The 18,062-nt window shown below is 39.1% G+C and overlaps 1 protein-coding gene across 2 annotated transcripts in view; it reads left to right on the forward strand.

The window, feature by feature from the left end:
- Window positions 1-18,062, forward strand: part of fmn1.L (formin 1 L homeolog) — a 139,127-nt gene that overhangs the window by 81,170 nt on the left and 39,895 nt on the right. For both annotated transcript variants that reach the window (XM_018231168.2, XM_018231169.2), the window contains one exon: window positions 13,623-13,710. In XM_018231168.2, the coding sequence (XP_018086657.1) occupies window positions 13,623-13,710 (88 nt within the window). The remainder of the gene's footprint in view (window positions 1-13,622; window positions 13,711-18,062) is intronic.

Genomic DNA, 18,062 nt, shown 5'->3' on the forward strand with positions numbered 1-18,062 from the left:
GGGGTTAGGATAACGGCCTTGTTGGCGTCTCCTTTTCCCTTGCATCTTACTAATTGCTTGCATGTGTTGACGGTCTTATGTCAGGGAATTGAAATATCACCACAGTATGGCCAACGACAATCATAGGAAGAAATTTTGCAAGCCTTGTTTGCAAGGAACTAAGCACAAGCAGGCCAGAGGCTTAAATCATGTGACAAATATTAAATATTTAGTTATTAAATGGGTTTTGGAAATCAACACTTTTTTTCTGGACAGTACAAGGCATTTACCCCAACCCCCTAAAGATTTTGAGCATAATTAGGAAATATCTGAAATGGGTTCATCATGATTCTGTTAAAGACTGACTAACTCCATCAAATGCTCTGTAAGGCTACAGATTTATTCTTATTGCTAATTTTTATTACCCTTCTTTGTATTCAGGCCCTCTCCTATTCATATTCCAGTCTTTCACTTTTCCAAACAGGAGAGCTGTTGAATAAAAACTATGAATAATAAAAAATGAAAACCAATTGTAAATTGTCTCAGAATATCACTCTCTACATTCTACTAAAAGTTAACTCAAAAGTGAACAACCCCTTTAAGTCACAGATGGCATTTTTAAAATTAATTTTCAAAAAATTTGATAATCACGACAGGTGTAAAATCATGGCAAAAAATTCTCCAGTTTGTGCTTGAATGCTCGAATGGCAATATTTACATTTTTTATCATTTTATTTGATAACGTTTTGTAAAATCACAGAAAAAAGTAAAAGTCACAATTTGCAGCAAAGTTGCAACCACAATTGTTGATATATCTCAGCCTCCTGTTTGCAGGTGTTGTGCCCATTATTTTGAACCCTGAATCCTTCATTTAAATGTAAATCCATAGTATGCCATTTATAATATGCTCTGCCACCCAGTACACATTTGTTTCTAGATCTGCAACAGGATGGGAAGACATTCCATAGGTTGGTTATTAATTAAATAAAGGTGTTTTACCATGATTGGAGGACTGGACAACATTCAGAAGCTACAGATTTTGCAAAATCAACCAAATACAAACCTCTAGGGGGTTATTTAACAAAGGTAGAGTTTAAGAGGTTTGTGAGGTTTTTTGTACCTAGAATGAACTCACTACACGACATGTTTTCTAAGTTAAGAAAAAACATGAAAGGAAAAAACTCGAATCAATGAATTCGGGGTTAAAAAGGCGACAACTCTAATTATTCGAGTTTTCCACAGGAAAAAAACTCAAATTGTTCAAATCATTAGAGTTTTCAAGCGAAACCCAATGAAAAAAACCCTGAAGATTACAAACATCTTCAAATAGTTGAAGGGACTTCTGCCATTGACTTCTACATGACCTCAACAGGTTTAAGATGGTGTATTTTCAGTTTCAGGGTGTAATAAATCTCAAAAAAATTGAGTTTATTTTTAAAACCCTGAAAAAAAATCTATTTTTTTTAACCTGAAAATTTGAGCTTTTGACTGAAAATTACCCTTGAAAAACTAAAAGTTTTCAGGAAAACACAACTCAGCCTTTGATAAATCTGCCCTTTAAAGGAGAAACAAACCCTTGATAAAAAACCCCTACCCCCCTACCCTACATAGACAACCCTCTCTCCTCCCCCCAGCCTTTGTGCCCCTAATGCTTTACTTACCCCTCTGTGCAGATTCTGTCTAGCGGAGTTCACGGGCGCCATCTTCAGCTGCTTCGGTAATCTTCGGAATGAGACCATCGTTTCTGCAATTTTCGTGAGTTCGGCGCATTTGAGGTTGCCGCGAAACAGAAAATTGCTCAAACTGAGCATGTACCTACTCGCCAGCCTCACCCCGAAGATTATCGAAGAGAAGCAGATGATGCCGGTGAACTCCGCTGGACAGAATCTGCACAAGGGATAAGTAAAGAGGTAGGGGCATTTGCCCAGGGGGTAGCTAGGCCGGGGGGAGGGGGAGAAGGGAGCGGGGTCTATGTAGGGTAGGGAGGTAGGGCTTTTTTTATTAAGGGTTTATTTCTCCTTTAATGTCATGGTTTAGCAACTTTATTATGATGAATTTGCAGCTAAAATCGCATTTTTGTTATAATTAACCCTGGGCTCGCGAATGTGCATTGAATGTCCATATTTGTAATCTAAAAAAGTATATTCAGAGTTTAATTCTGGTCTGTAAATCTAGTTACATGTACAGAAAATTACATTTATTTGTTTGGCATGATCTTGCATTCTTTAATTATTGGTATTTTGTATGCATAGGTGCAGATTTAGGAAATTAGCATCCCCAAAATAAACCAACTGCTATACATTAGAGGGCCTCCAATGTAAAACTATGTGTTGGTTTCTCCTCCAATTTAACAATTCACCCTCCTACCCATTTGTATGTCTGCAGGATATTTCAATCAGCATTATTTTTTATACGCGTACTGTACATTACTATAGAGTTATAAACTGTTAAAGTGTTTATACCTTTACAAGTGTCTAACTGTTCCATAGTGCTACTTCAAGCTATTTTGTAATGAGTTTGTCTTGCTGCTTTTCCGTTGCTTGCCATGCTGTTTCATATTTTCACTAGAGCCTATGATTATTTACATTTACATGTAATGAAAGGGCTTCATATATATTTACATATATAACATATGGTTACATTACACTTGTAAAAACTGTGCTAATACCTTTGTAAAAATAAGCTTGTTTGTAAAATCAGAAACCGATGTGCGGAGTCCTAGTTACATTCAACGTTAATAGCATGCAGATCGTTTTCACCGCTGGCGTATATGCGATAAAGGATGTGTCGGTGCTCCAAAATCTGCTCCATGTTTGCACTGCTTGTCAGTGCACACACCTACAGGGAGCAGAATTCATCAAATTGACTTTCCAGTTCTGGTGAATATATGCCAACAGACAAAATGTAAATGGAGAATAGGATGGAGCACACGAATCTGTAGACTCTGCTGCAAAATATTTATTAATCACAACATGTTTCGGATCGACATGGATCCTTTTTCAAGTGTAAAATACAAATATCCACAAATAACCACCTAACACAGAACCCACCCTAAAAACTCCTCCCTTAGTGATTCACAGACTCTTCAATTGGTCCAAAATGTATTTTTTTAAGTCCACAGCAAGTTATTTGAAACTGTTTTTGCTGGTTGCAACATTTGCTACAATTACTTATCGTGTATGTATATATTTTTAATTGTTGCAATCTTTTTAATGTTACAGTGTTTAAAGTTGGGGATATTAAATTGTTACTAAGAGTACAAGGTATCTGGTGAACATGCTGATATGCCTATGAGACTTGGGGTTAATTGCACTATGCACTTGGATTAAAGAAAGACTTTCGTAATACATTTTGGACCAATTGAAGGGTCTGTGATGGCACCAAGGGAATATTTTTTTAGGGTGGGTTCTGTGTTAAAAGGTGATTTGTGGATATTTGTATTTTACACTTAAAAAAGGATCCATGTGGATCCGAAACATGTTGCAATTAATAAATATTTTGCAGCAGAGTCTGCTGATTCATGTGCTCCATCATATTCTCCATTTACTTATTATATCAGTCTGACTGGTGTGGCCTAATTAAGGAAAGAGAGCAGTAACACAGGTGGATTTCTTTAGAACAAACCCTCTTTGTTAACAGAGAAAAAGTGCCATTAACCAGGGGCATATTAATAAAGGTACCCAAGGGCCTGTGTCTACAGTGGCAACTTTTGGGGGTCACCCTCAGGTGCCTATATAATTGAATACATTTATAGGGGGAAAAAACCAATCCCCCCCCAGCCACCAAGGAACACTTACAGCTTAAATGCTCTGGCTAGGATTGTCACCTGCCTTTGATGGGTTTTGACCCAGACAGGGTCGACAGACAGAAGGGTTGTCCGGGCCTGCCCTGTTTTCCAAATAAGGAAAACCGGGCAGGACCTGCCTCAATTGACATGATGATCAACTAATCGTCATGTCATAGCCTGCCCCATGACAAAAATTGTTCTGCCCATGTCACTATTTGCTCGCCCCATGGCTTCACTGATCCTCCCTGTGACATCATCGGCCCACCCCCTGCCCATACCACGGGTCAGTGACAGGTGGCAACCATAGCTCATAGCTCATAACCATCTCCATTAGAATTACTGTATGGAGATCCAATTTACGAAAAGATCGGAAAACCCCAGGTCTAGAGCATTCTGTATAACAGGTCCCATACCGTACTCTTCTATATCTCCATTTCAATAATACTACTCTGTTCAGGATTCACCATGGTGATTTTTTGTTTTTAAATCCTAGTGAGATAAAAAAAAATACATACTATATAGTTATTTTGATTTCTTTATTTAAAGGAGAAAAAAGGGGTAAAAATAATGGGGGGGTTCCCTGGACTTGCTTATTTTTGCCTGTAAAAATGCATAATTAGACTAGGGGAACGGATATTTTGTTGACTAATCTCAATGTGTAATATATTTTTCATATAAATTGGTTGATATTATTGGATTTTTTGTAATTTATTCCATTTTTAATTGCTCTTGAAAAATTTTGTGCAGTTTTAATTTCAGGGTTTCTACATGCTATTTAGTTCTGTAATCCTATTCATAATAGTTAGCAAGCCGTTTATATTTATAGCTCACTCAGTGACTCTCCTTTTGGGTGTGCCATTGCAGAGCATTCATTCTGTGAGTCATTGTGTGTGGTTTTTAAAATAAAAATAAGAAAATATATTGATTTAAAGTGGTGTTTACTTTTTATATGTGCTTCTGGAATTGGCAGAAATAACATAATAAGTCTTGTTTTATATCTCCTGCCATTTTGCAGTAGTTTTTCAATGACTAGCATGGGAGCATGTCCTGTAGCTCAAGGGTGATTGCTAACTATAAGGCAAAAGCTACCATACAATTATAGAATTTACACTCCACTACACTAGCATCACCTGTAATGTTTAGCATCCTATTAAGACATTTGGGGCCTGTTCCATTGCTTACTCTACTTGGTAAAAAGAAATCTCTAAACACAATCCACCAAAATAACCAGAAACAGCAGAATGCTTGGCAGTTTTCAGTACAGGTATGGGACCTGTTATCCAGAATGCTTGGGACCTGGGGTTTTCCGGAGAACGAATCTTTCTGAAATATCGATCTTCATACCTTAAAGTGGACCTGTCATCCAGACACAAAAATCTGTATAACAAAAGTCCTTTTCAAATTAAACATGAAATCCAATTTCTATTTTTTATTAAAGCATTCATAGCTGTTGTAAGCTCATTTAAAAATCTCAGCTGTCAATCAAATATTGTCTGCCCCCTCCTCTATGCCAGTGGCATAGAGGCGGGGCAGACAATTACTTTCACTTTCCATTCAGCACTTCCTACATGTCACTGCTCTCCCCACATTCCCCCGTTCTCTTTACCGTTTAATTGTGTAGCCAGGGCATGGGGATGGACATCAGGTCCCCCATTCTGGTGCACAAACAAGATTCTGAGATGAGACAAGGCTTGTCTTAATATCAGTGTCCACAAAATGGCTCCTGCCTGCTTGCCATAATTATGAATTCCCAGACTGAAGGAAACAAGGTTCAAATAATTTATATAGTGTAATTAAAGTTCATTTTGCTTGACTAATGTGATAAAATAGGATTTGGAATGTTTTTTTGGGTGACTGGTCCCCTTTAAGTCTACTAGAAAATCATGTAAACATTAAGTAACCCTAGGTTGGTTTTGCTTCCAATAAGGATTAATTATATCTTAGTTTGGATCAAGTACAAGGTACTGTTTTATTATTACAGAGAAAAAGGAAAATTCTGATTATTAAGATAAGATAGAAATAAGTCTATGGGAGACAGCCTTTCTGAGCTTTCTGGATAATGGGTTTCCAGATAACTGATCCCATACCTGTATAAGAATATTTGACTATGCCCCTCATCTTTCTAAAGTACATTGCCATTCTGTCAAGCAGTGTCCATAATCCATGTTGCCTCTGAGAACCCACTAAAAAAGTGCTTAGCTGGAAGCTTTGATCACTTGATATACATTTCAGAAAATTGAGAAGGTACATTGAAATTGATTATTTTCAAAATCAATATGGTTAGTGCAAATTTCCATTCATAGAATAGAGTGTCTCCTGAACAGAATGTTTCTGTGATCCATAACTAGGTTTAGATCTTTCTACCACATACTTTCTCTGTTATCTGTTGAGGAAGAATAGCCCAGTAACCAAGGTTTTCTGTAGGAGGCCCTTATATAGTGTATTGTCCTCCAGTTAGCGGCAGGCTAGCATTAGTAGGACAAACACTGGTTTTGGTTGATTTTGACAGCCTAAACTAATGGGATGTAACAATTTCCACTCTGATATTATGGTCTCTCCTAAAACTACCAGCATGATGCCCATGGAGAGGCATACAATATTATTCTGAGGACATTCTTATACATTTCCAAAAAATGTTATGTCAGGCAGTCCCAATTGTGAAACATCAGAAAGGAAGTGGCTAATTGAACTGAACAGTCACCTTGAGTCTAACTAGGTTTGTCTGCCAACCCTAGTTTAGTATTATATCTGCTCTGTACTTAGTTTAAGAATGTAGGCTGTTGGATTTGTGCCCTGGGGAAAAAAAGCAAACTAATATGTTCTTGGTAGTAGAGGATGGGGTTTTCAATTTAGGCTTACTAATTTCTTTGAGAGCTTAATATGAAGTAAAACGATTAGCTTGTGTTAGATGAAAGAGTGATATTAACATTACTGCAACAACACTTAAGGCCAGGGCACATGCTGCTATTTTCCGGAGATTAGTCGCACAGCGACAAATCGATTCTTCTTTAGGCGACTAATCTCCCAGAACTGCCTTCCCACTGGCTAGAATGTAAATCGCCGGCGGGATGGCAGTCAGATCGATTCGGCTTTCCAAAGTCATACGAAGTTTCCTCGTGAGGCAACTACGAGTGACTTCAGAAAATGAAGCAATCTGAGTGCCATCCAGTCGGTGATTTAGATTTTAGCTTGTGGGAAGGCTTTTCAGGGAGATTAGTCGCCCGAAGAAGAGGCGATTAGTTGCTGGACGACTAAATCTACCCGAATCTTCGCGTCTGCCTCTGCCCTAAAGCAGTGATCCCCAACCAGTGGCTCATAAGCAACATGTTTCTCATCAACCCCTTGGTTTTTGCTCCCAGTGGCCTCAAAGCAGATAATTATTTTTGAATTACAGACTGGGAGGTAAGTTCTGGTTGCATAAAACACAGGTGCACTGCCAAACAGAGCCTCCTGTAGGCTGCCAGTGCACATAGGGGCTACGCACATGAACTGTTTTGCTCCCTAACTCTTTTTATATTTGAATGTGGCTCATGGGTAAAAAAGGTTGGGGACCCGCTCACGAAAGCATTTTCACAGTTGTGTATACCAGACATATAAACAGTTACTTCCAAAACCAATGTGTTAGCATTTCATACATTTAAATGGCATACAATGTAGGTACAGTTCACACAGCTTTCTGGATACATATGTTTGCATGCGGTCTATTGTGAACTATATCATTACATGACATGACATGTCATATCTGATATTATTCTACTAAGCGCCATGCTACATATATAGCAACATGTACATTTTTTATTTAATAAACCTATGCAATATGATATTTAAAAAAAAGATACAACTCTTTCCACTTAATTCATGGGGGGAAATTTACTAACCTGCGAAAATTCGAAGTTGTGTCCAGGGAGCTGAACGATTTGCAAATTTTTGCTAGTGTTACGTCGGCAAAGAGAAGATGCTCTAGAGTTCAATTATGCCTAGTGCAACTTCGTTAGAGGTCTTCGCTCAGGCTAATTTGCTTACGGTGGGAAATTATAAAGTTTAATGGACGTATATGTTGCAGCAAATACATTATATTACATTATATAAGTCCAGAGAACCTTAATAAAGAAAATATAGTTCTCATAATGCCCTACACATGAGCCCATTGTATAATTTATGTTCCATATGTTAGAAAATGTAGGGGGGAACACGGTTACCCAAAAAACATTTTTAAGGACTTTTGCACTCTGAAAAAATGAAAAGACGCCAGTATTTTTTGGGACTTAGAAAAATTTTCCACTAAAAATTGAGGATGTCCTATGCACTCCATTGCACTTCGCCTGGTCTGAGCTGGCGAGGTAAGTCTGGCGAAAGAGGTAACGTTCAGTAAAATGCGCAAGTTACGTCCATTCGCCAGAGCGAAAATTCACCTGGCGTTAAAGTGCGTAGCAACGCTAGCGTCTATCTCCTTCGCTAGCAAAGTGAGTAAATGGGCGAAGTAACTAAATTACGTCACGCTGGTGAATCATCGCCAGAGTTAGTCACATCGCCCTTTAGGCCCGGACTGGCAATCTGTGGGTTCTGGCAAATGCCAGAGGGGCTGCTATAAGGTGCCATAGAAAGTCAGTATTTATTAGGCTGGTGGGGGCTGTTTGGGCCTCTGTGTACCTGAAATGCCAAGGCCTATTTTAATTCTCAGTCTGGACCTGGCCCCATGTGTTGTGCAATGAGTTGTGTCTCTCTGTGGAAGGTGGCAGGATGCATTGTGGCCAAGAAACATTATGGTTTGAGCTTGTTTTTCCCATTTTAACCCTTGTTTTGATCTGAACTGCAGTAGGAATAAAAATGGTTGCTTGGGTGAAAGTATGCTATTAACATCAACTTGTATATTTACAACTCATACTTTCCCTTGCAGCTTGATTTCTTGCTGTTTTGTTGTGCCTTTTAGTAAAGCAAGCTTGTGCTCAATTTTGTGGCTTTGCAATGAATTGTAATTGCCAGTGAATGATTCAAAATAATAATAGTATATTTAAAGGCTTTTCTTGTGCCTTAATACCTTTTCTCATGGATGAAAGACTGTTTTGGCCGTTGTATGATCGTTAAAAAATAGATCTAACCAGTCAGCACAGAGTTAATGATTTTCTTTGGCTCCCAGAGGGCCCAGTCTCGTGTGTAATTATGACCATGTGTATATGTATTTCGAGTCCTGAGATTCTTGGCTGAAACACTCCATGGACTTTTCAAATATTTAGAATAAAAGGATTTAGGGTGTGGGGTGTTTATCACTGAGATTTCTTTTTTTCTACTTTTTTTTCTTGCCTGCGAATTCTACTGATTTTCTTAATTATAGTGAAGGGGCTGATTTACAAAGTTTTGAATTTCAGCAAATCGTGCCCATAGTCTTTTAGCTAAAATAGGATATCAAAGGGGCAAAATAATTATCATTGGCTGCCTGCTGGGGGAACAAATTAGCATTTACCCAATTCTAATCTACCTGCCCTTGTAGTTCACAGGATTGGGACTCCAGCCCCACAGTTTGGGAAACACTGCTCTAGGGAGTTATTCTGGATACCCTTTTAATTAAACAAGGTATTTATGTATCTGGTAAATTGTTTAGCTTTAAGCACAAAGGCTAATATCAGACCAGCTGATGTGATATTTGCCTTAAAGGAAAGATTGCAAATAGGCAATGGTATTCAGGCAGTTTTCCTTTTCTCTGTGGTAGGGACAGACAAAACAACGGTCTCTGAAAAAAGTTTAACATACATTTAGGGGCAAATTTACATATGGTCGAATATCGAGGGTTAATGAACCCTCGATATTCGACTGCCGAATGTAAATCCTTCGATCGAAGGATTTTAATCCATCGATCGAACGATTTTTCTTCGACCACAAAATTGTTAGAAAGCCTATGGGGACCTTCCCTATAGGCTAACATTGCACCTCGGTAGGAAATTCAAAGTTTTTTTTATTCTATTCCTTCACTCGAGCAAAGTAAATGTGCCCCTTAGTGATAACAGATTAAGCTAGGCTCACAGTGCTCTAATGATACAGAAGATGCTGTGTTATGTTTTGGTAGCCAAAAAGTCCTGTGCACAGTGACACCAGCAGGCCATTTGTATAAACACCACATATTCCCCCTATCGTAGGAAAGCATTTGAACAAATGTAATAAACAGCAATAATAAAACAGTATACATATTAAAGCAATATTATACATCCTTCACATCACATAGTCCTTGGTCCATGCAGGTAGTTTTCTTATTCACTCAGTACGCCTTATAGGTCCACTTTCTTCAGGCCTATTGTAGTTGGCATCCGGAGTAGGAAAATGTCCTTCATCAAATGGAGCTTCTCCAAAGTCATATCTAAGACGACTTGCATTCCATATGCGTCCATCAGACAGTTCATATGTGTATGGTCCTCGCTGGCGTCTCACTTCAAGTGGTGTAGTAAATTTAGATTGTCCTTCCTTCAGTATTCCTGGTTTCTAAATTCTGACTAAAGATCCAGGCTGAAAGTGTACTTCTCGTGCACCACATTTTCTGTCAGTAAGAGCCTTGCATTTGGCTTGTTGACGTTTCACAATGTCAGCAGTAGATGATTTCGTAGGCACAGTATTTTGTGGAAGTTTGATATCTGCAACATGTAACTTATTGCGCATCTGTCTGCCATGTAATAATTCAGCAGGAGATGATTGGGTTGTTGCATGGCACGTTGCTCTGTAGTTATGTAGGAACTCTGTTGTAAATACTTTCCAAGATTTCCCAGTAAGATTTGCTGTCTGTAGTGCTTCTTTCAGACATCTGTTGAATCGCTCGATTTCTCCATTTGATTGTGGGTAATACACTGAAGATTTCCTATGCACAATATTCCTCTCTCTCAGAAAGGATTCAAACTCATATGAGACAAACTGTGGTCCGTTGTCTGATATTAACTCCTTTGGATTACCTTCTCTGCTGAAAATTGTAGACAGAAATGTGCTTACTGTAGCTGATGTTATATGAGAAACAAATGCAATTTCAGGCCATTTATTGTAATAGTCTTTCAAGATTATAGCAAATCTACAGTCTATAGGAGCATCTGTAAAAGGACCGACAATATCAATAGCAAGTTTTTCCCATGCTGAATCAGGGAATGGTACTGGCTGAAGTGGTGGTGTATGTGTGATAGCTGTTTTGTCATGATTCTGACAAGTAACACAAGAATGAATGGCAGTTACCACATCAGCATCCATTGCTGACCACCAGTATAGTTCTCGTAGTCTTTGTTTTGTACATACAATTCCTTGATGACTCTCATGCGCAAGTTGTATGAGCTTTTCTCGCAAGGTCTCTGGTACTAGTAAGCGGTGAGCTCCACAGACAACATAGCCATCTACCAAGGACAGTTCATGTCTAATTCTGTAGTAAGGTTGAAGATCAGGACTGAGTTTCTTCTCAGCATTTGGCCATTTGCATTGTAAGATGTCCCGTAGTTTTACTTGAATTGGACATGTGAGGCTAGCTTGCTTAAAATCAGTCAATGCTACAACTTCTATGTCCTCATCCAGTGTATCAGAAGCTGCAGTTAAAGGTATTTTTCAAACCTGGTTGTATTGCATTTTGTAGTTGAAATTCAGTAGCCTTGCTGACCATCTAGCTATACGCATTCCAGCTCCTCCTAGTCCCTCTGTTGTAAGCAGTGTAGTTAAAGGGCTATGATCAGTGCATAAGGTAAATTCTCTACCCCATAGGTAGGTTCTCCATTTTTCTGTTGCCCAAACACATGCTAGAGCTTCTTTTTCAACAGTTGAATACTTACGCTCTGTCTCTGTAAGTGTTCTGGATGCAAATGCAACAGTTTTCTCTGTATGATCAGCATGGATCTGTGTGAGAGCTGCACCAACGCCATAGTCTAAAGCAGGGATCCCCAACCAGTAGCTCGTGAGCAACATGTTGCTCTCCAACCCTTTGGATGTTGCTCTCAGTGGCCTCAAATCAGGAGCTTATTTTTTAATCAGCGAGGCAATTTCGAGCGACAGTAGAAAAAAGATCGCCGCGTGTGTTTTTACGCTGGCGATTTTTCGCGATTCCCCATAGACGCCAGCGCAAAAGTTACCCCAGCGATTGCGGCTTAAAAGTCGCGGCGAAAAGTCGCCGCGAGTCAAATCGCGGCGCTATCGCCTAGTGTGGCCTTAGCCTTAAGCATCTGTAGTAACCATAGGGGGTAGTGCAGGATCAAATAAAGCTAGTGCTGGGCTGTTCACAATTAACTGTTTCACTATTTCAAAGCTATGTTGAGCAGACTCTGATCACACCAGACTTAAAGTTCCATGTAGTAGTGCTCTAAGTGGCTCCACAACTGAAGCATAGTTGGGAATAAACTTGGAATACCATGAAGTAAGACCTAAGAAAGCTCATAAGGTCTGGAAATCAGGTGGAGTAGGTGCTTGTGTTGAACCACAGTGAAAGCAGTATTTTCTATTTATATTTGCTGTACGGTTTTGCAGTGTAGGTGAATCCCTTTCCTTAGCAAAGTATTTTGCCTGTGACTGTGTATTATTAGGCCCCAGTGTTGAATGAGTTTGTTTTTTCCACTATTTGGTCTCTTAGCATTTCATCTGTTAGAGTCCCAAAGTCACAGGTAACAACCAGCTCTCTCAAAGCTGCTACAAATTGCTCTGTGGATCCGCCATTACGCTGTCCACGTTGGCAGAATTTATATTTGAACAACTACATTTACTCTTGGCACAAAAAAGTTCTTTATAGCAGTAAGAGGAGTTTCATAAGTCTCATCAGCTAATGGTAATGTATAGAATATATGCTGTCCCTCTGCTCCCAGGCAGTGAATAAGTAAAGCACGCTTTCTAGCAGCAGAAATCTCCCTTTGGTCAGCAGCAATAATGTAATTTTCAAACATACGGATCCAAGCAGCAAAAGGTATTGTAGGCTCACCAGGGTTTTGAAGAAAAGGTGCAGGCTGCTGCAGAGGTAGAAGAGCCATCCTTGTCGCCATTTATTATGTTTTGGTAGCCGAGGATGTGTAGAGTATAACAGTGCTTTATTAGCAGAGTCAGACAGCCATTACACAACAGTAAGCTTAAACTCTAACACTCTCAATCTGTACAGAAAGTCCTTTATATGCACAGTACAAGTCCTGTGCACAGTGACACCTGCAGGCCATTTGTATAAACACCACATGCTGGTAATACAAACAGGAATTTGTCTTATTGTAAGCTTTTTTTGGCAGGGCCATCTTTAACCTTTGTATCGGTTGTTGTTTCTTGTATGTAATCTGTATGTTCAGTGTATACACCAATTTATTATACAGCACTGCAGAATATGTAATCACTTTTCAAAAAGCACTGGTTCACAGGTCACTAGGTGCTCCATCATACTTAGTTGCAATACTAGCAGCTCTGAGTGAGTACAAGGAGTGTGTTTTAGTCTGTTTCTTTTATATGTGATTTAAACTGAAAAATACAATTTTGCTTAATGAAGGTAAATGTAATAATAGTCAACTTTCTAATGTACATGTAGTAAAACATCATCAATGGTTGTATCGTTAATTGTAAAAATCAACTGGCTGCTTTTATATTATTTTAGAAGTCAGAACCAGCAGTACAGAAAGTAGCAAAATATAGAGATAGTGCTTTCAATACATTTATATCTAACTTTATAACCACTTAGAATTGTAAAGGTTACCGCATCTAATAATATATAACCCTAAACATAAACCCTGTTATTTGAGTAATCACTTAAAAAAAACTTTTTTTTTTTAATCTAAACTATCCTTTATTTTGTGCTTCTTTTCTTTGCTTAGTGGCATTCTGATAACATTTTTAAAGAAAGAAGAGGAAGCCATATTGATATCATTTCTATTTACATGTTTAGGTTGTAAAGCTACTCGATGGGAAGAGGTCTCAGGCTGTGGGCATTTTAATATCCAGTTTACATCTGGACATGAAGGATATTCAACAAGGTATGTACCGATTTTTGGAAAGAAATCACTGCTGTACCTACCCCAGAACACAAAGTTTTAAAATCCATATTTATTAATGTTGGCCTTTTTGAACAGATAAGGTTGTATCTGCTGACTTGCCCTCTCCAGACGGAACTGGCAGCTTATTGGCCCCTGTATGGGGCCTGTCTAACATCCTAGCTGACTGATATCTGCCTGAAAACTGGCCAGATAGATTTGATTTATCAGAAAGCGTATTGACATGGCCAGTTTAGTTTGTGTTGTTTCTTTGGGTTTGTTTTAAAGGTGGCCATAGAGGTTACAATTACAATCTTAAGATCATAATTTGTTTCAATGCAGACATGTTAGAGCTGAATTCTCAGATATACAGGTAGAAACAATGGAATTCTACCTGTATCTGATGATTCAGCACAGGGCACTGTACAACAACATTTTCGGGGGCCCCTGGGACCCAACCTCCCCTGCCCCCAAGCGTCTTTCTGCTGCTTCGGGACTTCGTCTTTTTCGGCACTTCCGCATTTCGGCTGTTCGGGACTTCGGAAGGAGGCGGCACGGCTTCAGCCGTGTCAAGGGGGGCCTGACTCTTTCGAAAAGTTCAGCACTGCCGGGCCCCCCTTCAGGCCCGAACCTGGTACACTTGTACCGTACCCCCTGTGCCCCCCTGATAGCCGCCCTGATTCAGCAGTGACAGTGACTGATGTTTGGGTGCCATCAAAATTTGTAGACCTCTCCAATCGATGAGCTGACGATCTGCCGATACAGTTTGGCTCGTCTCCCACCATACACGCACAGAATATTATATGGGAGTCTATGACCACCTTTAGTCTTGAGATTATTTGTTCAGTGATGTGCTCTTTGCTGACTAATTCCTGTTTAGATGGAGCAATATCAGTGTGACTTTGTTAGTATATTTGGGGATTTTTTTCACATTCATTTTAAGGCCAGTGGCAGACAATGCATGAAGATATTGACCTTGAAACATTGTGCACAGCCTTCAAAATAAACATGGCTTTATGCCTTGCACCTTCTTCTCTATGTTGTTCTCTATGTTGTTATGGTATTTAGCCATAACTACACCAACGTGTTTCTACCAGAGTATCACAACAACAGAAAGTTCTGTACTCTTCTTAAGCCAAGAGTTTTAATGGGAACTAAAAATAAATATCCCTTAGCTCTTTTTTTTAGGTCAGATATATATTTTTTTAGCTCATTGAACTATAAGACTATAATCTTGCCATGTTCCGAATGTTTTACTGTTCTTTGCATGTGACAAGAGGAAGGTGTATACTAGACCCCCTCACCTACTGCACACAACTTGCATCTGCAACTAATTACAGCAGCGCTGACCTCCTCCTTTGAAGTACAGCGCTTGTTAGTCCAAACACCATTTACAGATGGAAACAGTACAGAGGCTAGACTATGTTTTACACTGCTTTCCATGACAATCCCTCTAGGAATCATGTCTCCTTCCCTCACACCGTTGATCTCTTTTAAAGCTTTGAATACTTTATAATTAGGTTAACACATTGACAGGTGCTTTTATCTGATGGCTTTGCTAAGCTTGAGAGACATCGAATCACCAAACACAAAGGGAATCCCACTGAATGCGAACACAATATTTTATCAACAATTTACCTCTTGCTTTCACTGGAGACTTCCTTTTTCCATGCTCTACTACAAAGTTTCTTTAAGAATAAGCTCATGATATTTGCCAAAATATCATTTTTTCATTGCAAGTAAACCTATAGTATATTCAGTATTAACAACATTTTTTAATAAAAAGGCAAAAATATTTCAATGTATAATAAATAAGAAAACTATCACACTGTGTTTATACAGTTTTTCCTTTGTCTGCACTAGTTCCACACCTTTTAGTTCATTAGTTTTAAAACTGATTTACGTTAAAGGGGATAAAAGAAAAAAAACAAAAGTAACATTTGGCCTAATAAATGAGAATGGAATTCGAATATAGATCCATTAAAGTAGCTTTAAATATATTTGCATAAGAAATCAGTATTTTTCTGTATATTGCTGGTTCTTAAAACAGTATGAAACTTTGTATATATGGCTGCTACATTGTTTCAACACTCTTCAGTAGCAATTACATCCACAAACAACACTGAAATATGTAATAAATGTATATTGGAAAGTGTGCAAAATTGATGGTGCGGATGATTTCGATGTGCAAAATTTAATTTTTATATTTACATCCCCCTTTAAGGCTAAGGTAAAGCAAGAGACACTAAAAGCTGAAAATCTCTCGATGTTTACTTTTAGAAATTTGCAGCTGCAGGAAAGACAGTCTTACCAGACATTGTTGAACTCAAGATGTTTTTTTATGAGTGTGAACCACTTATGTAGAGCTGTCTTCTTTTCCACAAGGAGCATTTTGATATGTATGGATTCCCAACAGTGGCATATGATCTGTTAACAATCTCACTTTCCGTGTCAATCCACCCATCTCGTGAAATACTTTTATAGATTGTCTGTCCTCTGCTCAGACGCTGTCAAGTAGTTTGTCTGTAACAGTTGATGCCATTAACCCCCATTAGTGTAGGGACCGCTTTAGTTGGGAATGGTTTATGTAGACCAGCGGTGGAACAACAACCCACCACCCCGCAAAAAAGATTCTCAGGGGAGCCCAGTGCACACTCTCAGCTGTGTACACGCCACCCAGCCCTGTCCCCCAAGGCAGTCCAAGTAGGCCGTCTGTCTGTCACCTGCTTACTTACAGTGGGCAGCAAACTTTAATGCACTGGTGTGGGGGACTGCCATGCAGCAGACCCTGCAGACTGGGGCCACTGGGATCTGCTGTATTGTAGGTAATCCAATGATTCTGACAAAGGAAATCTGTGTTCACTATAAGATTCAAAGAGTACAAACCTGATACTCAGCAAACCTAATTGGGGAACTTTCACAAAGGCAATAAGGGGATCATATAATAATCTTTGTAATGCTTTATTTAACAGCTATCTTCCAGCTGACACAAGGTCACCCAAGAAATGAGGTTCCGCCTAAATATTCGGAAGGGGTTTTTTACAGTGAGAGCTGTGAAGTTGTGGAATTCTCTCCCTAAATCAGTGGTTCAGGCTGGTACATTAGATAGCTTTAAGAAGGGGTTGGATGGCTTTTTAGCAAGTGAGGGAATACAGGGTTATGGAAGATAGCTCATCGTACAAGTTGATCCAGCTTCCCATCCGATTGCCATATTGGAGTCAGGAAGGATTGTTTTTCCCCCTCTGAGGCAAATTGGAGAGGCTTCAAATGTTTTTTTTTTTGCCTTTCTCTGGATCCACTAGCAGTTAGGCCAGGGGTCTTATAATAATTAAAAAAACTACAGAATAAAAATAGGATCAGAAGGCCCTACTCACAAAAGCTGACAATGCAAGGATCAAAACCTGCTGGTATTCCAAGTATACTCACTCAGAATTAGTGTATAGAGTGGGGTGCATTGCACACCCATCATTTTATTGCCCCAACTGGAAATACATGTTTTATTGTTCTGTGCTTTGTTATTTTTTAGAGATTAGTTCTCTACTAACAATACCTCTCAGACATACAGTGGTCATTATGTGTGAAGTGAATATGTTTGTGAAGATTATCATTCATCCAGGTCATGGTATATCTGTAGAAATAATTCAAATCAACTGGACTTGCTGTGTTTTTTATTCCTTGAAGTTTCACCAGTCATCCAACTGTCTTTCTCAATTCAGAATGACTTGTTCTAAATTGAGATAGCCAGTTGGATGACTGGTGAAACTTCTTCAAGGAAAAAAAAAACACAGCAAGTCCAGTTGATTTGACGTATTTCTACAAATATGTGAATGCTTATGATTTGCTACATGTGTATTTGATATCATTGCAGATATACAGCTTTTTCCTTAAAGTTCATTACCTATTTTCAGCACTGAGATGCACGAGAGGTGGTTTCTGTCAGCAGTGAGTGGGTTACAGGGCTGCTCTGTTGACTATGTCTGGGAAGGTCTTTTTGAGAAACCAGTCTGGATGTGAACCTGGTATCACTGGTGCCAGAGACTTTGTGCTGACGACTTTATGTAACAAGGGAGTCTCCTGATCGTGCATTAAGACCTTTTCCACATCATAAATCACCAGGCATGTTATAGACACAGTCAGGGAGGGAAGCGCCTGATAAGTCAAGTTCACAGGAGACGCTCAAACAGAACTGAAGAGTCATCATTAGTCTTGCTGCCTCCTCGCTGACACTGTTTTTAGCTTCCTAAATATACAAGGCAGTCTGCTGACACAGAAAGGGTTTCCAGTAAACCACTTCACTTTGTTAAACTTGTAACATCCACTTTGTAATTTGTTTTTTTGCCTTGTTCAAAGCTGAA

This window comes from Xenopus laevis, chromosome 8L (genome assembly GCF_017654675.1).
Source record: "Xenopus laevis strain J_2021 chromosome 8L, Xenopus_laevis_v10.1, whole genome shotgun sequence".
NCBI lineage: Eukaryota > Metazoa > Chordata > Amphibia > Anura > Pipidae > Xenopus > Xenopus laevis.